This window comes from Talpa occidentalis, unplaced genomic scaffold (genome assembly GCF_014898055.3).
Source record: "Talpa occidentalis isolate TD23 unplaced genomic scaffold, MPIMG_talOcc4v2.1 talOcc4.10, whole genome shotgun sequence".
Lineage (NCBI taxonomy): Eukaryota > Metazoa > Chordata > Mammalia > Eulipotyphla > Talpidae > Talpa > Talpa occidentalis.
The window spans coordinates 11,817,334-11,835,924 of record NW_023600993.1 but is presented as its reverse complement, the minus strand read 5'-3'; the positions used below and the strand labels follow the sequence as shown (position 1 = coordinate 11,835,924).

The following is an 18,591-nucleotide window of genomic DNA, read 5'->3' as shown; positions in this document are numbered from 1 at the left end:
AATATGTGATGATGAATGGTGGCGGGTGGAGGGGAGGGAGCCCTCCTATGCAGTCAGTGTTCTGGCTCATCTTCTTTGACTGTCCTATGGTTCCTGTGGAGAAGCAATCATAACAGACAGCTGCTCACATCTGTCTGCAGGGAGCAGTAGAGTCTGGGGTGTGAAGTCACAGATTCAGCTAGAAAGTAGAAACCCTTGCCAGGTACCATTAGTACCCTGCCCTTTGATGGCAAATTCCAGCAGTTAACGTGCCAAAGAGAGAGCCCAAGAAAAATGAAGCTCTTCTTGCCTTTGCTTTTTGCAAGTTCCGAAAACAGGACTTGAAGTGCTTAGTATAGATACCACTTTACCTTTAAGAATGAAAGCTACATCCTAGCAAAACGTTCTCAGCCTGGTTAACATTTTTTGTGATTTTAGTAATTAGTGTAACTGGTGCCCATAAAAAAGAAACATGGGCTGTATTTCTTGGCATGAACTTACCTTGAAAGTGTGCCGGCCCACAGACATTCATCTGCCTGGCACTGCCATGTCCATCCGGCCCCTGCCCCTCACAGCGCAGGTTTGGTATGCGGAGGAATGGCCAGAATACACATGGTCACTGCCCTCCTGGGACTCCAGTGCAGCTCATCTAATTCATGGTGACACTGGTGCAAGCAGAGTTGCTCTTGAGCACAGCCTACTGCCAAATCAGCACATTTTCTAAGAGGGGGAGGTAGCCTACTGACAAATGCCCTGGCACCTCAGAGTTAATATACACACACAGGAAAAAATCAAAACTCAGGTGAACGAGGAAGGGCATGTCACAGCCATGGGCATCCAGCCCAGAAGCGCACAGACTAGCTGCAGGCGTGGCTCGGAAATGGTGCCTTCGATGAGCCTGGGCCACCAGGAAGACACTGTTTAACAAGTCTGGTCAACTGAATGCTTCCAGGAAATAGGACACTTTTTAAAGCTTCACATCAAAAAATGGCTTTTGAATGTTTAAGTGGTGTGGAGAAGCATGCTTTGGTAGCGTGAAACATGAATGTAACTTCAAATGAAATGAGCCCCTACTGAATTAAATCCAAGATAGCGTCACTGTTACTGGTGTTGATGACGATGCAGTGACCACGAAGGGGACGTCCCTTTCTACTTGCAGGTGAAGATCCCAAAGGAGCCAAAAAAAATTCTGATGAGTTCCTGTCAATCAGAGGCCAGGGTCTTAGAACTGGTTCATAACATTTCCTCTAAGGTTTGACCAACTTCAGCAGCTAAGGGCATCTTATTCAGATGGAATTCTTATTGATTTGGATTCTCTACCTGTAAATTCAACAAATATATATATATATATAGACCCAGTGTTAGAGATGCCCCCAAGAAACCTGCTTTTATCTTTCATGGACAGCTTCGTTGGTATCTTTCTTTGCTGGACTTTGAAAGCGGAGAAGTGACACGTAGCATACAGATTGCTGCAGTATTAATAGCCATGAGCAAGAAACTCATCACAGATTTTTCTCTTCTTAGGTGCAATCAACAAATATCCACCAATAAACTTCAAAACAAGGTGCAGTAGAATCAGCTTGACAGACCCAAAGCAGCCCCCACGGCAGTTGCAAAGGTACCTTCTGCTCGGCGTTACCTGCTGGGTGAATGTGCCCTCTCCCTCCTCCTTATCCATTGTTTCCATGCCTCATTTTCTTCCACTTCTTTACCCCAGTTGGACCAAATTTATTGCTCCATGATATTTAAATATAGTTGAACAGAACAAAAGATCACTGGAAACGACCGGTTGATCTGAAAAATAACCAAAGAGCGGGTCTTTGAAGTGTTAAATCTAATGGTTGAAATGTAGCTAATGCCCAGATTTTGACTTCTAAATGCCATTCCCCATGAAAAGGATTTAGGGATTCTTGGAGAAATACGTGATTTCTAGATTGCAGCAGGGCAACTTGTTATGGTTGACAATAAGAAAGTGGTCAAAAGCTAACAGTGTCATGTCAAAAGGACTAGGGAACAATCTTAAAAGGAGTCCCACTGGTCTCATTTTGGGCAGTTTGAACATCAGAAAGAATAATGATGATAGGCATTTAAGCACAATGACTTTTTTTTTATATTTCCCATAGAATTGCAACCCCCTTATTTTGACCCCAATCCATCCTTTCCCTGCCCCCCCACCCCCTATAGAGTGTCTCTGGTTCATAGTTGTTTGTTGATTTTGATTTTTTCTTTCTTATAGTTATTCTTTTTCCTAGTCCCTTATTTAGGTTTTCTAGATTCCTGCTATGAGTGAGACCATCTGGTATTTTTCTTTTTCTTACTGGCTTATTTCGCTGAGCATGATCCCTTCCAGCTCCATCCATGTTGCTGCAAATTACATGTGTTTATCTTTTTTGATTGCTGAGTAATATTCCATGGTGTATATGGACCACATCTTCTTGATCCAGTCATCTATTTTTGGGCATTTGGGCTGTTTCCAAAGCTTAGCTATTGTAAATAGTGCTGCTATAAACATAGGGGTGCAGGTGTTCTTTGGAATTGATGTTTCTGTGTCCTTTGGGTAAATACCTAGGAGTGGAATTGCTGGATCATATGGAAGCTCTATCTTTAGTAGGTTGAGGAATATCCACACAGCTCTCCATAGCAGTTGGACCAGTTTGCACTCCCACCAGCAGTGCAGGAGAGTTCCTTTTTCTCCACATCCTCGCCAACATTTGTTGTTGCTAGTTTTTTTAATATGTGCCATTCTCACTGGTGTAAGATGGTATCTCATGGTAGTTTTGATTTGCATTTCCCTGATGACAAGTGATGTTGAACATTTTTTCATATGCCTGTTGGCCATTTGCATTTCCTCTTCAGAGAAGTTTCTTTTTAGCTCTTCTGCCCATTTTTTGACTGGATTATTTTCTTTGTTTTTGTTGAGTCTTGTCAGCTCTTTGTAGATTTTTGTGATCAATCCTTTATCATTAGTGTTGGGTGCAAAAATTTTCTCCCAGTCAGTGGGGTTTCTTTTTGTTTTGGTTATTGTCTCTTTTGCTGTGCAGATGCTCTTTAATTTGATGTAGTCCCAGCTGTTGATCTTTGCCTTCACTATCACTGCTTTGGGCGATGTGTCTGTAAAGATGTCTTTGAGGTGCATGTCATGTAGTGTTTCACCTATATTTCCTTCTATATATCTTATGGTTTCAGGTCTATGTCTAGTTCTTTAATCCATTTTGAGTTGGCTTTTGTGCATGTAGTGAGGTAGTAGTCAAGTTTCATTCTTTTGCATGTAGCGACCCAGTTTTCCCAGCACCATTTATTGAAGAAACTTTTTTTGCTCCACTGCATATTCTTTACTCTTTTGTCAAAGATTAGTTGACCATAAATCTGTGGGTTTATTTGTGGGTTTTCTGTTTGGTTCCATTGGTCCGTGTGTCTGTTCTGGTTCCAATACCATGCAGTTTTATTATGGCTTTATAGTACAGTTTGAAATCTGAGAGAGTGATGCCTCCATTCCCTTCTTTTTTTTTTCAGGAGGGTTTTGGCTATTTGGGGTTTTTTGTGGCTCCATATGAATTTCATCAATATTTTTTCTATTTCTTTGAAGAATGACATTGAAATTTTAATTGGAATAGCATTGAATCTGTAGATTGCTTTTCGTAGGATGGCCATTTTGATAATGTTAATTCTTCCAATCCATGACTAAGCACAATGACTTTTTAAAATCCACAAATTTGCAGAAAACCCAAAAGGGAAGGAGGGAGGAGAGGAAAAGTCTTTTTTTTCCCTTAAGATAGAAGTACATTTGCTAATAAACATAGGAGTGGTAGACTTAGAAAATAGCTGATTTGCAGTCCCCAGGGTAATGTGAACTAAGTCAGGCACCAATCAAGGATGCAGAAACACTGGTGTGGTTTGTTGAGGGGCAAGTTATTCACAGGGTCTCACAGGACCACCACAAAGTGTTCATTACAAAGAGGAAAAAGTACCTGTGGGTGGTGAAATCTGGCAGTAACCATTTTCACCAGGATCTGACTTTATGAGCCTTGGAGAGTGATGCAGTGGGGAAATAAATGTCACTAGGTGAGATTCTTACTGAAAGTGTTTGACCTAAGCCTAGCAAGGCAGAAAACGCTGGCTAATTCCAGATTGTGGGATATTCTTCCTAGGTCTGTGTCATGAACAACAGAAGGAAGTGGGGTGCTGTTCCAGAAAGGAAGGGACTAAGGAGACAGAACAATCAAATGGTGTGAACTTGGATCCTAGATCAGAAAAAAGAGCTTTTATGAATGACATTTGTGAGGTTCTTGGAGAAACTTCAATATGTTGGATGTTAGTGTTGATTCATGTGGATTTCCTGATGTATGCTTATAGTGTTGTATTCATGTCAGAGAAGATCTTTGTTCTCAAGAGAGGGATGTGCAAGTATTTAAGAATAGCATGCATAGTGGCTGCAGCCTGGTCTCAGGTAGCTTTCCTACAGGATGTGTGTGTGGTGTTGTGTGTGTGTGTGTGGTGTATATATGTAGGTGTCTATACACAGACTAGCACAATGGCAACAGCTGGAAAGTCATCTAGGCAAGAGGTAGATAGGAATTTGTTCATGGTTCTGTTCTTTACAATATTCTGTGAATTCGAGAATTTTCAAAATAAGACAACTTTTAAAACTCAATGAATGGATTAAAAAGTAATGGACACATCTGAAGAGAAACAGAGTGAACTGCAAAAAAAAGTTGAGGGAATTCCTCAGAATGTAGAGTAGATATAAAAAGTTTAGAGACAGAACAAATACATAGGACTGGATAATAGTGTATGTCAAACATAGTGTGTGTCAAAACTGCTGGGATGCATCAGAATTTATAATTTAGGAAGGTACATAGTCTTACTTTTTATGTGAGGGGAATTCTTAAAGCTCGAAAGCTAATGAGCTAAACGTTGTTTTTAGGATGTTATGGGGGGGTGGGGGGCGGGAAGAAAAATACCCAAAGAAAGAAATGAGTAGAACAATGTATTTTTCATGAGAATATGAAAGAATATATCAACAAAAGCAAAACAAGTTCCTTTAAAACTTAATAATGTATGTAGTTATCACATCTCTCACATGTATGGACATCACTCACATTTTTAAAAAATAGAAATAACTTAAGCAGCGAGGAGAGTGCGTGTTTCTGCAATGAATCAGTCACGCTGACCTAAACGAAGTCTGAGCTTAAATGTGCACCGACCCCTGGGCATCGCACCTAAGCCAGAGTCTCAGCCACATGCAGCGTGTGTGGTTCCATGAGATCCGGCCTGAGAGGCACCCCACCCCCACGCCCCCAAGCCAGAAGCCTGGCCCCATCAGCTCTGAGCCTTTGAGCATCCGGCTCCTCCGTGGGCTGCGGCAGGGGAACTGTCCAGCAGCGAGGGCCTCCTGAAGTCAGGCCCTTCCAGGCCGGTGCGCAAAGAGCGGGGCTCCCCCTACCGCAGGTGTCCGGGAGTGTGGAAAGGGGCCTCGCTTTCGTTTGTCCGTGCTCCCCGCCCTGTGTACTGGCCACCGATGGCCAGAGCAGACGCTGGGCCAGCTGAAACCACTCCCTCACCACCCTCTGCAGTCTGAAGAACATGAGCAGGGGAAGCAGTCACAGTGCTTTCGGGAAATTTCTTCACTTTGCACTGACAGCACTGCTTCTCTTCTGTACCCTTTGACTTGTTGGGGTGGCTGACGTTGGAGACATGTCGTCCCTGCTGCCGCGACCCCCCTGACGGCCTGCTAGGCTGGCACTTCCCTAGGCCCTGAGTGGCCACAGACTGTACTAACAGGTAACAAGCTGCGCAGCTACTGCTGGGACTCCCTGCGGAGCCTTTCAGGAGGACTGTAGACAAAGGGAGCACGTCGGACCGAGGGAGCTGAGAACGCCTGTTCGGCAAGAGGTTGGGTCAAAAGACGACTCGCGACGTCCAGAGAACATAAAAAAATCATAAAGCGTAAAAATCAGGTCCCAGTGAGAGATCTGAAGAAATACAGGTAGAAGCTCATTCTTACTGGATGGGGAAAAAATGCACTGAACCAAATTGTAGGCCACTGAGGCGACAGATGGCCATGGGAGGTGAGATGCAGGGCCACCTATTTGTAAGCAGTCAGGTCCACTCGGAGACGTAAGGCAGCCACCTGCGCTCTGCTTCATCCTGGCAGGGAAGCCCGGTGCCAGATTTTAAAGTGGTGAAGGCCAGAGCAGAGCAATCAAATGGTAAAAATGGACACAGTCACCAATGCCATATGAACGATGCATCTGTTGCGATTCTGCATTCCAAAGCATGTCTTCTGGACACACAAAATATATTAAGATAAAAAGAATTCTGGAAGCAGAAGCATCTTGTCAGTATTTCCTAGCACGCCCATGCACCCAGTTGTGTAGGAAACTCGGCATGGCCGACACCTGCTCTTCCACATCGATGGGGGAAACCTGGGACGGCTGAGAAGTGAAATCTGTAATTAGTCCACACACCTCAGTCCATCTAGTTGCCATGTCTTTTAACAAGCTTCCCTGGAGCCAGGCACAAATTGCAGAATGAACTATTTTACTCCTGGGTCTTCGCCTTGACTACCTATTGTTCGAAAGAAGTGTTTGCATATAGAGTCAAAGTCCGCATGGTTCCCAACTAGCGTCATCAAGTCATTCTTACCAAGCACTTAGCAAATACAGATGCCTGTGTGCCACGCGGTGTGGGGGCAGGAATGGGGGTGCAAATTGTATTGAATGTGTTCCATTCTTTTGAGAGCAAAGGTGTTTCAGGAGTGTAGGGAGGGAAGGAGAGCAGTGCTGTGCTGGTGAAGCAGTTGCCAATTCAACAGCTTTGTCCGAACACAGAGGATGAGAACCTGGACAACTAAACTTGCCACAAAAGAAGACCCGACACAGAAAAGGAAGTGGAGGGCGTGTAAAGGCAAACTTGGGCATGAAGAGGTGTCCCAACACAGAAGAATGTTCTCCCTGTGGACAGTGGAGCCACGTGGCCAGAGAATATTGGACCGTAATAGTCTAGAAATCAGAGGAGAGAGCAAAAATGGGGGCCGGGAGTGAGGGGAGCTTGTGGGTGAAGAGCACGTCTGGTAGCACCGTGCAAGGCCTGTTACAGGCACTTGGGGCCTTGAGCTTGAGCAGCCAGATACACATTATGTGAGGCATCAGGGTCAGGGTCTGTGTAACGTGAATGGTGTGGTTCTCCTTCACCCCTGACTCTGTGTGGTGTGTGAGACAATCGAAATAATTTTGAATTTTCTGTATCTTTCACTTACTGTACACAGTGATGTTTTGGTGAGAGCCATCCAATTCGTAGCTGGTGAACGCATGGAAATCCTAACATGAAGGAGCAGGTCCTGGTGAATGTTGCCTGTCCTCCTGGTCTGTGTTCTTGAGTTCTCTAGAGTCTTCCCTTAACCACAATTCAGCTCATTTCTGAGGCTTATCAGTATTGAAAACCTTCTCTTCTCGCACCTCCAGGTGCTCTTCGTTCTTTCTAAAACGTGCAGTGTCGATGTGCCAGGCTCCTCACAGCTTCTTAGCTGCCCAGGCAGCCCCAGGCCATCTGCCTGCCTGGGGTTTTGCACCCATATCCGGGCACTTCTGAAAGCATGACATTTCTCATTTTGCTTTCTCTTTCCAAGTAATCTTGGTACTATCCATAGTGTCCTGAATTAAAACCTAGTTCAGAGGAAATAACAGAGCACTCAGTGTTAGAGGAGTTGGGTTGTAGTCTCAGCTCTTGTCACTGACCTTCACCCTGTATGCATCTCGGTTTCCTCATCCATAATTAACAGAACACCAACATACCAACAGTTGGTAACAAATGTAGGGGATTTCAGCTGTTGCTCACATCACAGGTTGTTTCTATCCCCATTATCACACCTGAAGTAGCAAGGATCGCTCTAGTTAAGTGATGTGTAGAGCTGGTCAGCTAGTAAGTACAGGAGTTAGAGTGTAAGAAAGTTTGGGGGCCCAAAGCCCTTTATACTACCTCCCTCTAAAGTTAAAATTTGTCTGAAGTGACTCGTGTCCCACACATTCAATGCAGTAGCCACTGGCTTTCAAGTAAATGAAATTTCAGATCAGTTCTTAAGTCACAGTAACCACATATTGAGTGCTTCACAGCCACAGGTAGCTAGTGGCCGCCATACTGGCCCTCGAAAATTATAGAACATTTCTACCAGCACAGAAAGTTTCATTGGACAGGCTAGAACTTCTAGGTACCTGGCCTCTATGATTTCCTGGTTTGAGCCTGGCATTCTAGACCTTCTAGAGTCCTACTCCAGCTCTCCTGAATCTCACCCATTTTGTGTCTACTGGGCTGGTGGCTATGCCCACCCTGTACCCAACACAGCACCATCTGTAGGGCAGGTAGTAAATAGATGGATGGTGGAGGGAGGGGGGAGGGATGGAGGGAGGGAGGGATGGGTGGATAAGAGGAAGGCAAGGAGGGAAGAAGAGGGAGTATTCATTCATGCTTTCATTAGATATTTTAGACATTTACTGTCTTCTGGGTTCCTGGAATTTCTATGGTGACTACATATGGTCTATGAAACCTTCTGCCTGGGAGGGGGGACAATGCAAGTGGGAAAACTGTAGCTATGTTGGTCTCTGAGGAGGTCCCCTTTGAGCCCAAATCTGAACCTGAATCATCAAAAGAGAAGCCAACCACATGACGTGCTAGGTAGAACATGGTCCACGAAGAAGAAACTGTGCTGTTGAAATTATACTTTTGCATACTGTGACGAGCTGTCGTATTCATCAGCTTCTTAGCCCAGTATAAATCCCCAGTTTAATAATCTTAATAAAATTACCCTGAAGCATTTTACAAAGAATGGATACAATTAATTTAGGAAGATGGATTAATAGTTTATTAAAGTTGAATTGGTATTTGTCTCCTATCATATTTCTCCTCTTTCATTATATAGCTTTGTTCCTGGACCACAAAAAGCTGCTCTCAAAGGAGATATCTTTCGGAAGGCAAAATTCTTTCAAGATAAAAAATTTCTTTCAAGAGTAGCAAGAGGCGGGAGAGTTGATATTGTTCAAAAATTTGCCAGAAATATATCTCATGCCTTTAAAAATGGGAAAAAAGTAATAAAAACTGCTCCCAAATGACAATGAAAAAACCAAAAGCTCAAAGAATTCTACCCTACAAAGCATGGAAAGACTCCGAACTGAACTGATTACACCGCACAAGTCTGGGCGACTCTGCCTGGGCCTGCTCTGGAGGCCGCCGGCCTAGGCTGCAGACTGCAGACTGCCGGCACCTTGCCGCCGACACTTTGCATGAGGACGCCTCTTGCCCGTTTGCTTGACCACTCCTGCCAGTGGCAGCGGTCTAAAGCCAATAGGCTCAAGAGCTGTTCTCGTTAAAAGATGCCAAGAATGAAGTGTTTTGAAAAGTCCTGAAGGTAAATTTTAGTGTATTCCCGTGTGTAACGCCGACTCTTCTGACATCTCTCTGCAGGTGCCAGTCTCTGTCTCAGTCCACTTTCTGCAAACCAAGTCCTCTCTCCTAATTTAGCAGTGCAGAGGCTCACCTATTTAACTGCAGGTTAATGTTTTGAAAGACCGCAACATTTACTCCAGAAAGCGATGCTGTTTGTATGTCATGATTAGAAAATTTGACTTTCATTCTTTATTCCACTTAATTCCACCACTGTCTCTGAATGGATGGGCTAGTCCAACGCGGGGCTTATGCTGGAAGATTCCTCCCACCTTCTGCGTGTTTGCTTGGACCAGGTGAGAAGCAGAGGGCAATTTTCCCCTCCTTACTTGAGAAAAAGTCATCATTTTCCCCAGAATAGAAATTGCTTTTTAGCCGTAAGTTCCATCTTCATTCATGCTTGGTCATTTTGATGGACTTTTATTCTTGATCATTTTTTTACTAATACATCCTTTAGATAAGAAAAGACACATCTTGCCTCTGGTGAAGCTGAGCTACTTTTTACCATCAGGCAGCTGTCTAGTCAGTGGGGAACAGCACCCAACAGGACTGGAGGAGTTCTGCCAGAAGCCTTAAATGTCTGCTGAGTTTGGAAAACCGTAACATTGTTTTGATCCACAAAATTTATAGGGGACTGGAGAAATGTGGATGAGCTTGGAGTAAGTAGAGCAGGAGAGGTGTTTCTCTCTTCTCACCCTCATCCAGGAGACCTAACTCTTACTCTTATTTTTTAACAAACACCAAAGTAGCATTATTTCATTTAGTTGTAATGTTGGGAACTTACCTCGGATTCTAACAGCTGGCTCTGCAGTTGGTAACATGGCCCTGCAGGGGCGAGCGTCGCTCTGTTGGGAGGGAGGCCCTGCTTGGATGTGTGGAACAGATGGTTTCTGACACCAAAGACCAGCAGTTACGGTCTAATTTTCTTTTCTATGTCTATCTTCATACAACCCGTGTAAAAGAGCCACCTCCAGTATTTGTTAAGCCCATTTCTGCCATCTTTTCTCAGGAAACTCCATAGAGATGGCTCCTAAAATGTCTTCAGAGGAGCAAGGAGTTAAATGTCATATTCGTGCTCAGGTAACTGAAAAGAATACAATTCCCAACATGGCTTCTTCCTATGTCCTAAGTGGTGCTTTTTAGGAGAAATTTTTTATGTCCTAAGTGGTGCTTTTTAGGAGAATTTTTTTTCCAGTATAGGAAACCGCTGAGCAGCGTCCAGGAGGTATTTTAGCAGCAGGGGGATTTCCAGTTAACTTTCAAGTATGCAAAAATTCCTTGTGTGTGTTATTTTTAAATATTTTTGGCACCAAATAATTCCTTGTTAATGGATTTGGGTCACTTTTTCAAGTCGCTTTTAAAAATCCCTAATATTAGTATTTTCTCCTCTCCTTAAAGGGGAAGCAGCAAAAACTGAGTATAAATTAAAACTCCGTTAAACCAAGACTAGCACAAAGCAGCAGGGATGCTCCGTGCTTTAAAATGTAAATGAACTCAAGGACGCGCATCCTGTTATCTCTGCCCTGAGCCACGAGTCAAATGGCGTGCCCAGCTCGTCCTACTTAGTAACAATTCAACCAAATGATCTTTTTTTCAAAAAGGGACTTTTCAGCAGGGAGGAGGAGGGCAGGAAGCTGGGGGGAGAAGGAGCACGCAGCCGTGCCCTCTGTTCCTCCCCTCAGCACGTCCCACACGCGTCAGTCTATGGCTTATCTAATGGTTCCAGGCTGGAAGCTCATTCTCAGCTAAGTTTATGGCTCAGAAATTTCCCCTAACCTCTGCCTCTGACTTAGAATGAGAAATTCTGTAACTACAGTCTTAGCACTTAAGGGAAACAGGCAATGCCAAATGTGCGGGTGCTGACCCAGTCAGCCCTCTGGCCTCGACAGGGCTCATCACGCCTCATGTCACCCTTTCTGAATGACAGGATTTTCCAGTAGTTTTGTTGTTTGCCTGCCTAAACAATAAGTGTAGCGAATCGTGAAGCCAGACATAAGCATTGCAAGCTCTCATGTAATTAAGAAATACTTCAGTTCTCTGTATTTTCCCCAGATTCAGTTTATCGATTCAACTTTTTGGTTCTGTAGACTCATGTAACTCATTGAACACCGTACATCCTTGCGTGAGTGGATGACAAATGAATTAGGTTTGTGTATAAACAATAAAGTTGAAAGATTTATCTTAATAGGAGAGGCCAATTTGGTCTTTCATCAAAAATATAAGTTTTGTCATGTTTTTGAGTTTAATCCTTTTTTTCTTTTTCATGCATTTAACAAATAACTACTCCGGACAAAAGCCGATGGACCAAGTTTCAGGACTGATTGTAGAGCCTATTAAAACAGTAATGGTGGCCAAGAAGAGATCTATTTCTCTAGAGCTGAGACACGGGAGATCAGTTCTGCAGTGTTCTAGTAAGGCAGAGCATAAAACAGGAAGAAAGGTAAGAGCAGGAAGGGCAAGACACACAGAGGGCAGAGAGCTGGGGTAGGCCTGGCTCTGTCACTGATTCTTTACAACTAAATCCATTTCTGTACAAGAAGTGCTGCTAAAATTTTTTTCCTATCCTAAAGTTAACTTAAAAATAGCAACAAAAGGCCCTTAAGATGTTTGAATATAGTTTATTGGCTAGTTTGAATAGCATTTTTAATAGCAAAAATGTGTTCGTAGCTTACAGCCATCCTTTTCAATACAAAGTAAACAGATATGTCTTAGCACTTTAAATTCCTTACCTCTGTGACATCAAATCACCTGACACTGGCCTGGCGGACTCTCGCAGAGATACACACGAGCAGATGAGTGCAACTTCCTTAACCACCTTGGGTGGGATTTGTTTTATCATAAAACAGTAACATGATTTTTTAAAAATTAATCAAAATGAATCTCTTCTTGCTTCTGTTCTCTAAAAATACCTGTTCTCTTGAGTGTATTTATAACTTTATTACAAATTATACAAATCACTAGGTTTTCACTTCCACACCTTAACAATCCCATCTCTAGAAGCGGTGACGATGAAGCCCTGTGTTGTCTGGAACGTGGCGACATCAGTGATGATGTCATGGTGACCCACAGGCAAAGACTCTGGGCCCCTCCGAGGCGTATCATCACTCGGTCCTACCTTCTGCTTATTCTGAATTTCCTGTTTTGTGGTTAAAAATGAAGGAGAAAGTAGTAGTTAAAAGGCTGTACCACATATTCTGCCTCGTCTCAGTCTGGCTTCTGGGAGAGGCTGTTGAAACTAACGCCTCTCGTGAAATGAGTAAGGAGAGTCCAAAATGATATTCTAGGTTTCCAAGTCACTGGATTCCATGATTAGCCACTTAATACATACAGATTATTGGCCTGTGTATCATTTTATCTTTTGTCAACATCAAGATAAAAAGCAGGTGTCCTAGCATTTCTACAGCTGTCTTGAAGGACGCATGCTATCATCTACCAAGCACTTACTGGCTCAGGGACTTCCAGGTATGAATCTTTTTTGCTGCTTATACTAGCTGCGTGATCTGACAAATTACTGAGCTTCCTCATTTGTAGAAAAAAAATAAGTTACACACTTACTTTGTCCTAAGACCATATAAGAAGGTGCTTACTTCGAGCTCTACACTCACATGTGCACCTTTTATGTGCATCATACCTTAATACAACTTCATTTTTTAAAGTACAGAAAAGTAAAAATATACTTCTTAAACTCATAGTTCCACTCCTAGCCAAAGTGATTTTAATCAACTCAAAAAGACTGCTTGTACCTGGACGACTTCAGTGCCTTCAATTATCTTCCTGTAGTAGGACACAGATGGAGAAGTAGTACTTCCTGCAACAACATAGGACCTCTCTGGGTAAGCCAAGTCCCAAAACCTGGGGGAGAGGAAATGAGGTGATAATCTCAGCAGGAGAAGGGAAAAATAATCACTGGTTTACATTCATCCAAGCATCAGCATATTCTTTAGCATTAGGAAAACAGAATTTTCTCGAAATTAACACCACGTAGTGTTAACCATAGTGTCCACATTATATTACCAGTTACTGTACCTTATTTTCATGTCTGAACCAGCTGTTAGCAGGATGGGATTTCCATCTGCAGGACTACAGTAGATCCCATGGACACTGTGAGGAGACGGCTTAAAAGAAATAGACATTAGTCAGATGACACATCAGAGTTCTGTAAATGATGCCCATGAGGAGACGAATACGTGCATCTTGGATATGTCTGTCTTTGGAACTTTGTGTTCTGCTTCCTAAAATGTTCTATTTGGGATGATAAGGACCCTGACTAAAACAATTCTCTTTAATTGCCCAGTGTCCTTCATGGGTGAAAAACAAGTGTGTAAGCGAGTTGTGTTCCACACTTCACACTGGGCTTTTCCCAACTAACCCAGATTTTACCAGGGTTCCCAAGGGACACCACACACCTTAGAGACACTGGGACACCTAAGGGATTGCAGAGCACCCACAGCCCCCTAGTTTGTTTGACAGAATGTCGAAGTGCTCAGGATGTAGGAAATGACATGGATCTTTAGAATAAAGATAAAGGTCAAACCTGTATCTCAGAAAGTGGAGGTGCGCTGCTCGCCCAGAGGGTGAATCTCCTGTCACCGGTCTCCATGTCCCACATGGACACCTCGTTGTTGCCCTGCACAGCTGTGGGAGACAAAGGCCAGGATCATTACTCACCCAAGAACAAGCTCAGAGCTTGGCAGTTCATCCTTTCTCCCCGTCCTGCAAGAAGTTTCTGTGGCCTTGTCAGCAGACTGTGTGTGACCCACAGCAGGTGGCTAACAGCCCACCAGTGAGCACTCACTGGTGTTCAAACAAGGAGAACTCTGAGGAGGAAAGGTGGATCATAAACTGATTCTGCCTTCAAAATCTCTCCAGTCTAACAAAAAAAAAAAAAGGATTAGACAAGGGAGGACAAAGTTCCACTGAAGGGGAAAAGAGCCCCGCCCGTGGATGAGAATCAGGGCAGAGATGTTTTCACCGGGCCTGCAAGAACAGGTAGAAATCATTTTAGGCAAAAAGACTGCAATGAGGAAAAAAAATCTCTGGGTATCGTGGAGACACGGGAGTAATAGGTTTCACGGCAGCACATGTGGGAGGTGAAGGCAGAAAAGTGACTTTTGAGCAGAGGGAATTACAGTAGCACAGGCGTCACTCCCTCACTGGTACTTACTGAGCCAACATCACTTCTGTGAGCTAATCACTGTCCTAGACACTTAACAAAAAGGAAAATAATGTAAAAAAAAATTCCATTTCATGAAACTTACATTCTCAGTGGCAGGGTAGCAGGGCAGTCATCCCCACTTGCACTCTTCAGGTTGGCCTGCATGGGCCCCAACACCACGCTCCTGCCCTCTGGCTTCTAGATGGGTTCAGCCTGTGGTCCCTGCCACCACCTTGATCTTAGCAAAACTTAGTCTGAATTTCTGGCCTCTTAGAATTATCGGAGAATAAATGTGTGGTGATTTGTTACAGCGGTCAGAAGCCTGAGTAGGAGAGCAAAGGGGTGGCTGAGAGTCAAGCCAGACACCTCAAGGTGCCTGAAAATCATTGCTCCACTCAATGTGGCGTTTGCTACTCAAATTCTTTGCATACTCCAGTTACCACCCTCCCTGCCTTCTGCTCTGCTAGTACTAGCCCTATTTTATTGCACTATCTTATGAAGCTCCCACACCCACGCCTTTGTAAATACTTCCTCTGAAAATAAAGCTTGGATTTTCCAACCTTGGGTGCACCATCTGTTTCCTGCTGGAATGCTGACTAAGACAAGTGGCAAGGGGGCAAATCCCATAAAGCTTCTGGGCCAGGGTGAGGAGTCTGGTTGTCTCTTGGGATGAGAATCCAACAGACTAAGGTAATGGGCAGAAGAATCCAATAGAAGGGAACGGGCAGGAGTCAGAAGACACTGCATTAACAGAGAACAGAGGTGACGGTTGTCTGGACTAGAAGGACAGGAGGACAGTGCCCAGATGTGGATATATTTCAAGATGTACCACACAGCAGTGGCTAATGGTCTGAGAAAGAAAGCTCAACAGCAGGTTTTTTCTGAGCACCTACATAAAAGAGCTACCGGTGACTGGGAGAATGCCATAGGCAGAGCAGGTCTGTCTTGGGGTGAAAGAGTGGTGGGGACTAGCCGAGAGGAAACCAAGTGTTCAGGTTGGACTTGTTAAATTTAAGACAGTGTATCAGATACCTTTGAGAAGATTTTATATAAACAGGTATAACAATCTAAACGAACATGGTATGTAACACTTGGGGGGCAGTGGAGTAGGAAGACAGCGTCCTGGGCAGACCACAATTTACAAGTCAAAGATGAGGAGGAACCCGCAATTCAACAGACAGGAGACCCGAGTGATGTTTTTGAAATGGGGTAAGGACAGTCTTTTAGAGAGGAAGAAACCAAGCAAGTGTTGAGAGAGGGTCAAGCGAGGACCACTGAATCTGACAGGATGGCCTGACAGCGCGCGCCGGACCACGTGTGAGAGACCACAGCGAGGAGCTGGAGCTAGACTGCGTCGCGCACTCGGCCGTGTGCCAGGCTGCATCTTTACCTATTTCATCTCAGAATTTCCCAGCCACATTTTCCAGATAAGGAAAATGAGTTTCCCAGACTTACCCAAGAATTCATGCAAAAAAGTGTGACTGCCCGATGAGGGACAGGAAGCTTGTAAGAAATACAACAGAAGAGTTGAGACATGGCTGCCGCGAAGGCTGCATTAAGGCGTCTCACTTCATTTCTAGGTTAGTTTTAACAAAAATCGTGGAAGTGGGGAAGTAAAACAGAAGGGGCAATGGTGGCAGACAGGAGTGGGCGGTTGATGAGATCATGATTAAACGACAGGTACCAGAGGTGGGGACTTCCATAAACAGACCAAAATCAAGCAGTCAGGTCACATGTAAAATAAAAACTTAAGAATAGGAATCCTGGCGGCAGGATATTTTGCCCTTTCCAAGAAAATCCCCCCCACTTACCTGCAATCACCCAGGACTGATACAAAGGATGCATTGAAAGGCGCCTGATCCGAGCTCTGGAAGGGTGGCAGTGACTAGAAATTGGCAGCTGGAACCTCATGTCCCAACAAGCCATAGTGCCGCTGCTTGTTCCTTAAAGAAAATAAAGCCACAGAGCACAGCGGTTACAGCTACACGAAGGGTAATCACGTTACCTTATATGAACATATTTTAAAACAGTCAACTAAGAAAAAGCCTGTTCCCGTGAAGCTATCTCCCTAATTTCAAATAGCCTCTCTAGCTGTTAAATAACAGGTACAAAAAGGCTTATCACAATACTGCGGTATTGTGACTGTGAGCGGTCCAGTGACTGTGAATGGAAAAAATTCATTAATTACTGGTACTTAATGTCAGAGGCACCCAAGAAACAGGCCTACACGAGGAATAAAGTGAACCTGCTACATCAGTGTTGAGACCGCCTTCCACCAACAGGCGTGTGCCCCTGGCACTCAAGGAGCACCTGACCAATCTACAGCAGCGCCAGCTTATAACTGTTGGATCCAGTCACATCTGTGAGCCTTTTTCTCCAAACATCCTGGAGACAGAGATGGTGTCCAATCACGGCAGACCTGGGGTGGGCACCTGCGCATCTGCCTGTGACAACTTAAACTCCAAAGAGCACCCCCCCCCCACCTCAGTGCCTACGCTGACACTAAGTATATTCTTAGGTGGCCTCCAATTCCAGTGGAGAGACTGGTGAGGGGGAAAAGTGGGCAGCAAGTCCCCTGTGTCACTCTCAGAGCTGCAGGTGGCACTGGCTGCCCTCCTCGGAGCTGACCAGGACACCTGTGAGTCATCACTGCCCTTTGCTGAGTGCAGATCTAGTCTCCTAGGCCTGGTGTTAGACTGCAGACAATTTACACAAAAGGCAAAAATGACTATTCCGCATAAACTATACAAAGTAATAAAAGGAAAGGGCAATGTGACACATGTGGGTTAGGAAATCTAGAAACCAGAACACAATTTAGAAACACAGTGGATTTATAATCCTAACAAGAGTGCCACGTGGGCAAAAATAATATGCGGGACCTTCTCAGGGGCAGGCCCAAAGCCTTATGGGGGGGGGAGTGAAACTAACACAGAGGAAAGCCAGTCGCACGGTATGTCTTCAGCCTTTGAGGAAAGGGGCGTGATGAACCCTATGGCAGGAAGACATTGTTTAGCTCCTTCCTCTACCAAGCAGTGCGATGCTGCTTATGAAGCCCCCAGAACAGCCCCCGCCCGGATGAGCCCCCTCTGAAGAGGAGTTAAGTAGCTTGCCTGAAGCTGCTGGAATTTAAAACCAAGTGCACCCAAAATTCAAATGCTGCCATGCATAAACCACGCCTGCAGCTTTCCTAACAGAAGAAGAACATCAGCAAATCTGATCATCATAATTTTTAAAGTAAATAGGCTCATTTAAGAAAAAGGAGAAAGAGAAAATTGCTTTATGTGTTGGGATACTGATTTCACGCTCAAATCTTTTTTAATGAAAAAAATTAAATTGCAAGTGATTACCACACACTAATTATGAGGGAAAAAAAAAAAAAAAGACGGGAAAAAAGCCATTTCAGGCATTAGCAGCATTCAGAACGCAACGATGCAGCAGCCAGCTCACCGATGCAGAGCCAGCACTGGTGGATGTCCACAGCAAAGGAAGTGATGAGGCCAGACTTCAAATCGTGCTTTAGTGTCCACGCGTTGCTTGAAGACCTGAGGTCCCAGCCGACCAGAGAGCCGTTCACGGTGGCGTAGGCCAGAACAGACTGGGCCCCGGAGTTGAAGTGGTGCATGTCCACCACGCAGCCATCTTCCTTCTGGTCTAGAATCCTAAAGAAACACCAAAAAGCAAAGACGTTGCCAGACACTAAACACACAACACCAGTGTCCATTTAGGATGACTGTACCTGCTGCCCATCGCCAAGAAACTTAAAACTGACTCTTCAAGACAATGACAACTGAGGCGTTATTAAAATAATTCAGGTGCACAGAAGTTACAAAATAATACAGAGGATGGTGTCTGTATATTCTTCACCCAGCTTCCCCGTGTTGACACTCAGATAAAACCACAGGGCGCTTATCAAAACTAAGACATCAACCTTGGTGCAACACTAGAAAGTAAAGAACATTTGGATTTCGGCAGTTGTTCTACTAGTGTCCTTTTTACCCTTCCAGGTCCCAAGCCAGGATAGC

General features: G+C 44.3%; 2 protein-coding genes across 7 annotated transcripts in view; one reads left to right on the top strand and one right to left on the bottom strand.

Annotated features, from left to right (window-relative positions):
* COL6A6 (collagen type VI alpha 6 chain) overlaps nucleotides 1-14,296 on the top strand; it is a 116,931-nt gene extending 102,635 nt beyond the window's left edge. For all 5 annotated transcript variants that reach the window (XM_037524484.2, XM_054689772.1, XM_037524470.2 and 2 more), the window contains 2 exons: nucleotides 1,504-1,597; nucleotides 8,894-14,296. In XM_037524484.2, the coding sequence (XP_037380381.1) occupies nucleotides 1,504-1,597; nucleotides 8,894-9,083 (284 nt within the window). In that variant the 3' untranslated portion in view covers nucleotides 9,084-14,296. The remainder of the gene's footprint in view (nucleotides 1-1,503; nucleotides 1,598-8,893) is intronic.
* PIK3R4 (phosphoinositide-3-kinase regulatory subunit 4) overlaps nucleotides 12,014-18,591 on the bottom strand; it is a 48,750-nt gene continuing 42,172 nt past the window's right edge. For both annotated transcript variants that reach the window (XM_037524501.1, XM_037524495.2), the window contains exons 15-20: nucleotides 18,017-18,228; nucleotides 16,381-16,512; nucleotides 13,949-14,049; nucleotides 13,441-13,529; nucleotides 13,158-13,266; nucleotides 12,014-12,550 (exon numbers count right to left, since the gene is read on the bottom strand). In XM_037524501.1, the coding sequence (XP_037380398.1) occupies nucleotides 12,380-12,550; nucleotides 13,158-13,266; nucleotides 13,441-13,529; nucleotides 13,949-14,049; nucleotides 16,381-16,512; nucleotides 18,017-18,228 (814 nt within the window). In that variant the 3' untranslated portion in view covers nucleotides 12,014-12,379. The remainder of the gene's footprint in view (nucleotides 12,551-13,157; nucleotides 13,267-13,440; nucleotides 13,530-13,948; nucleotides 14,050-16,380; nucleotides 16,513-18,016; nucleotides 18,229-18,591) is intronic.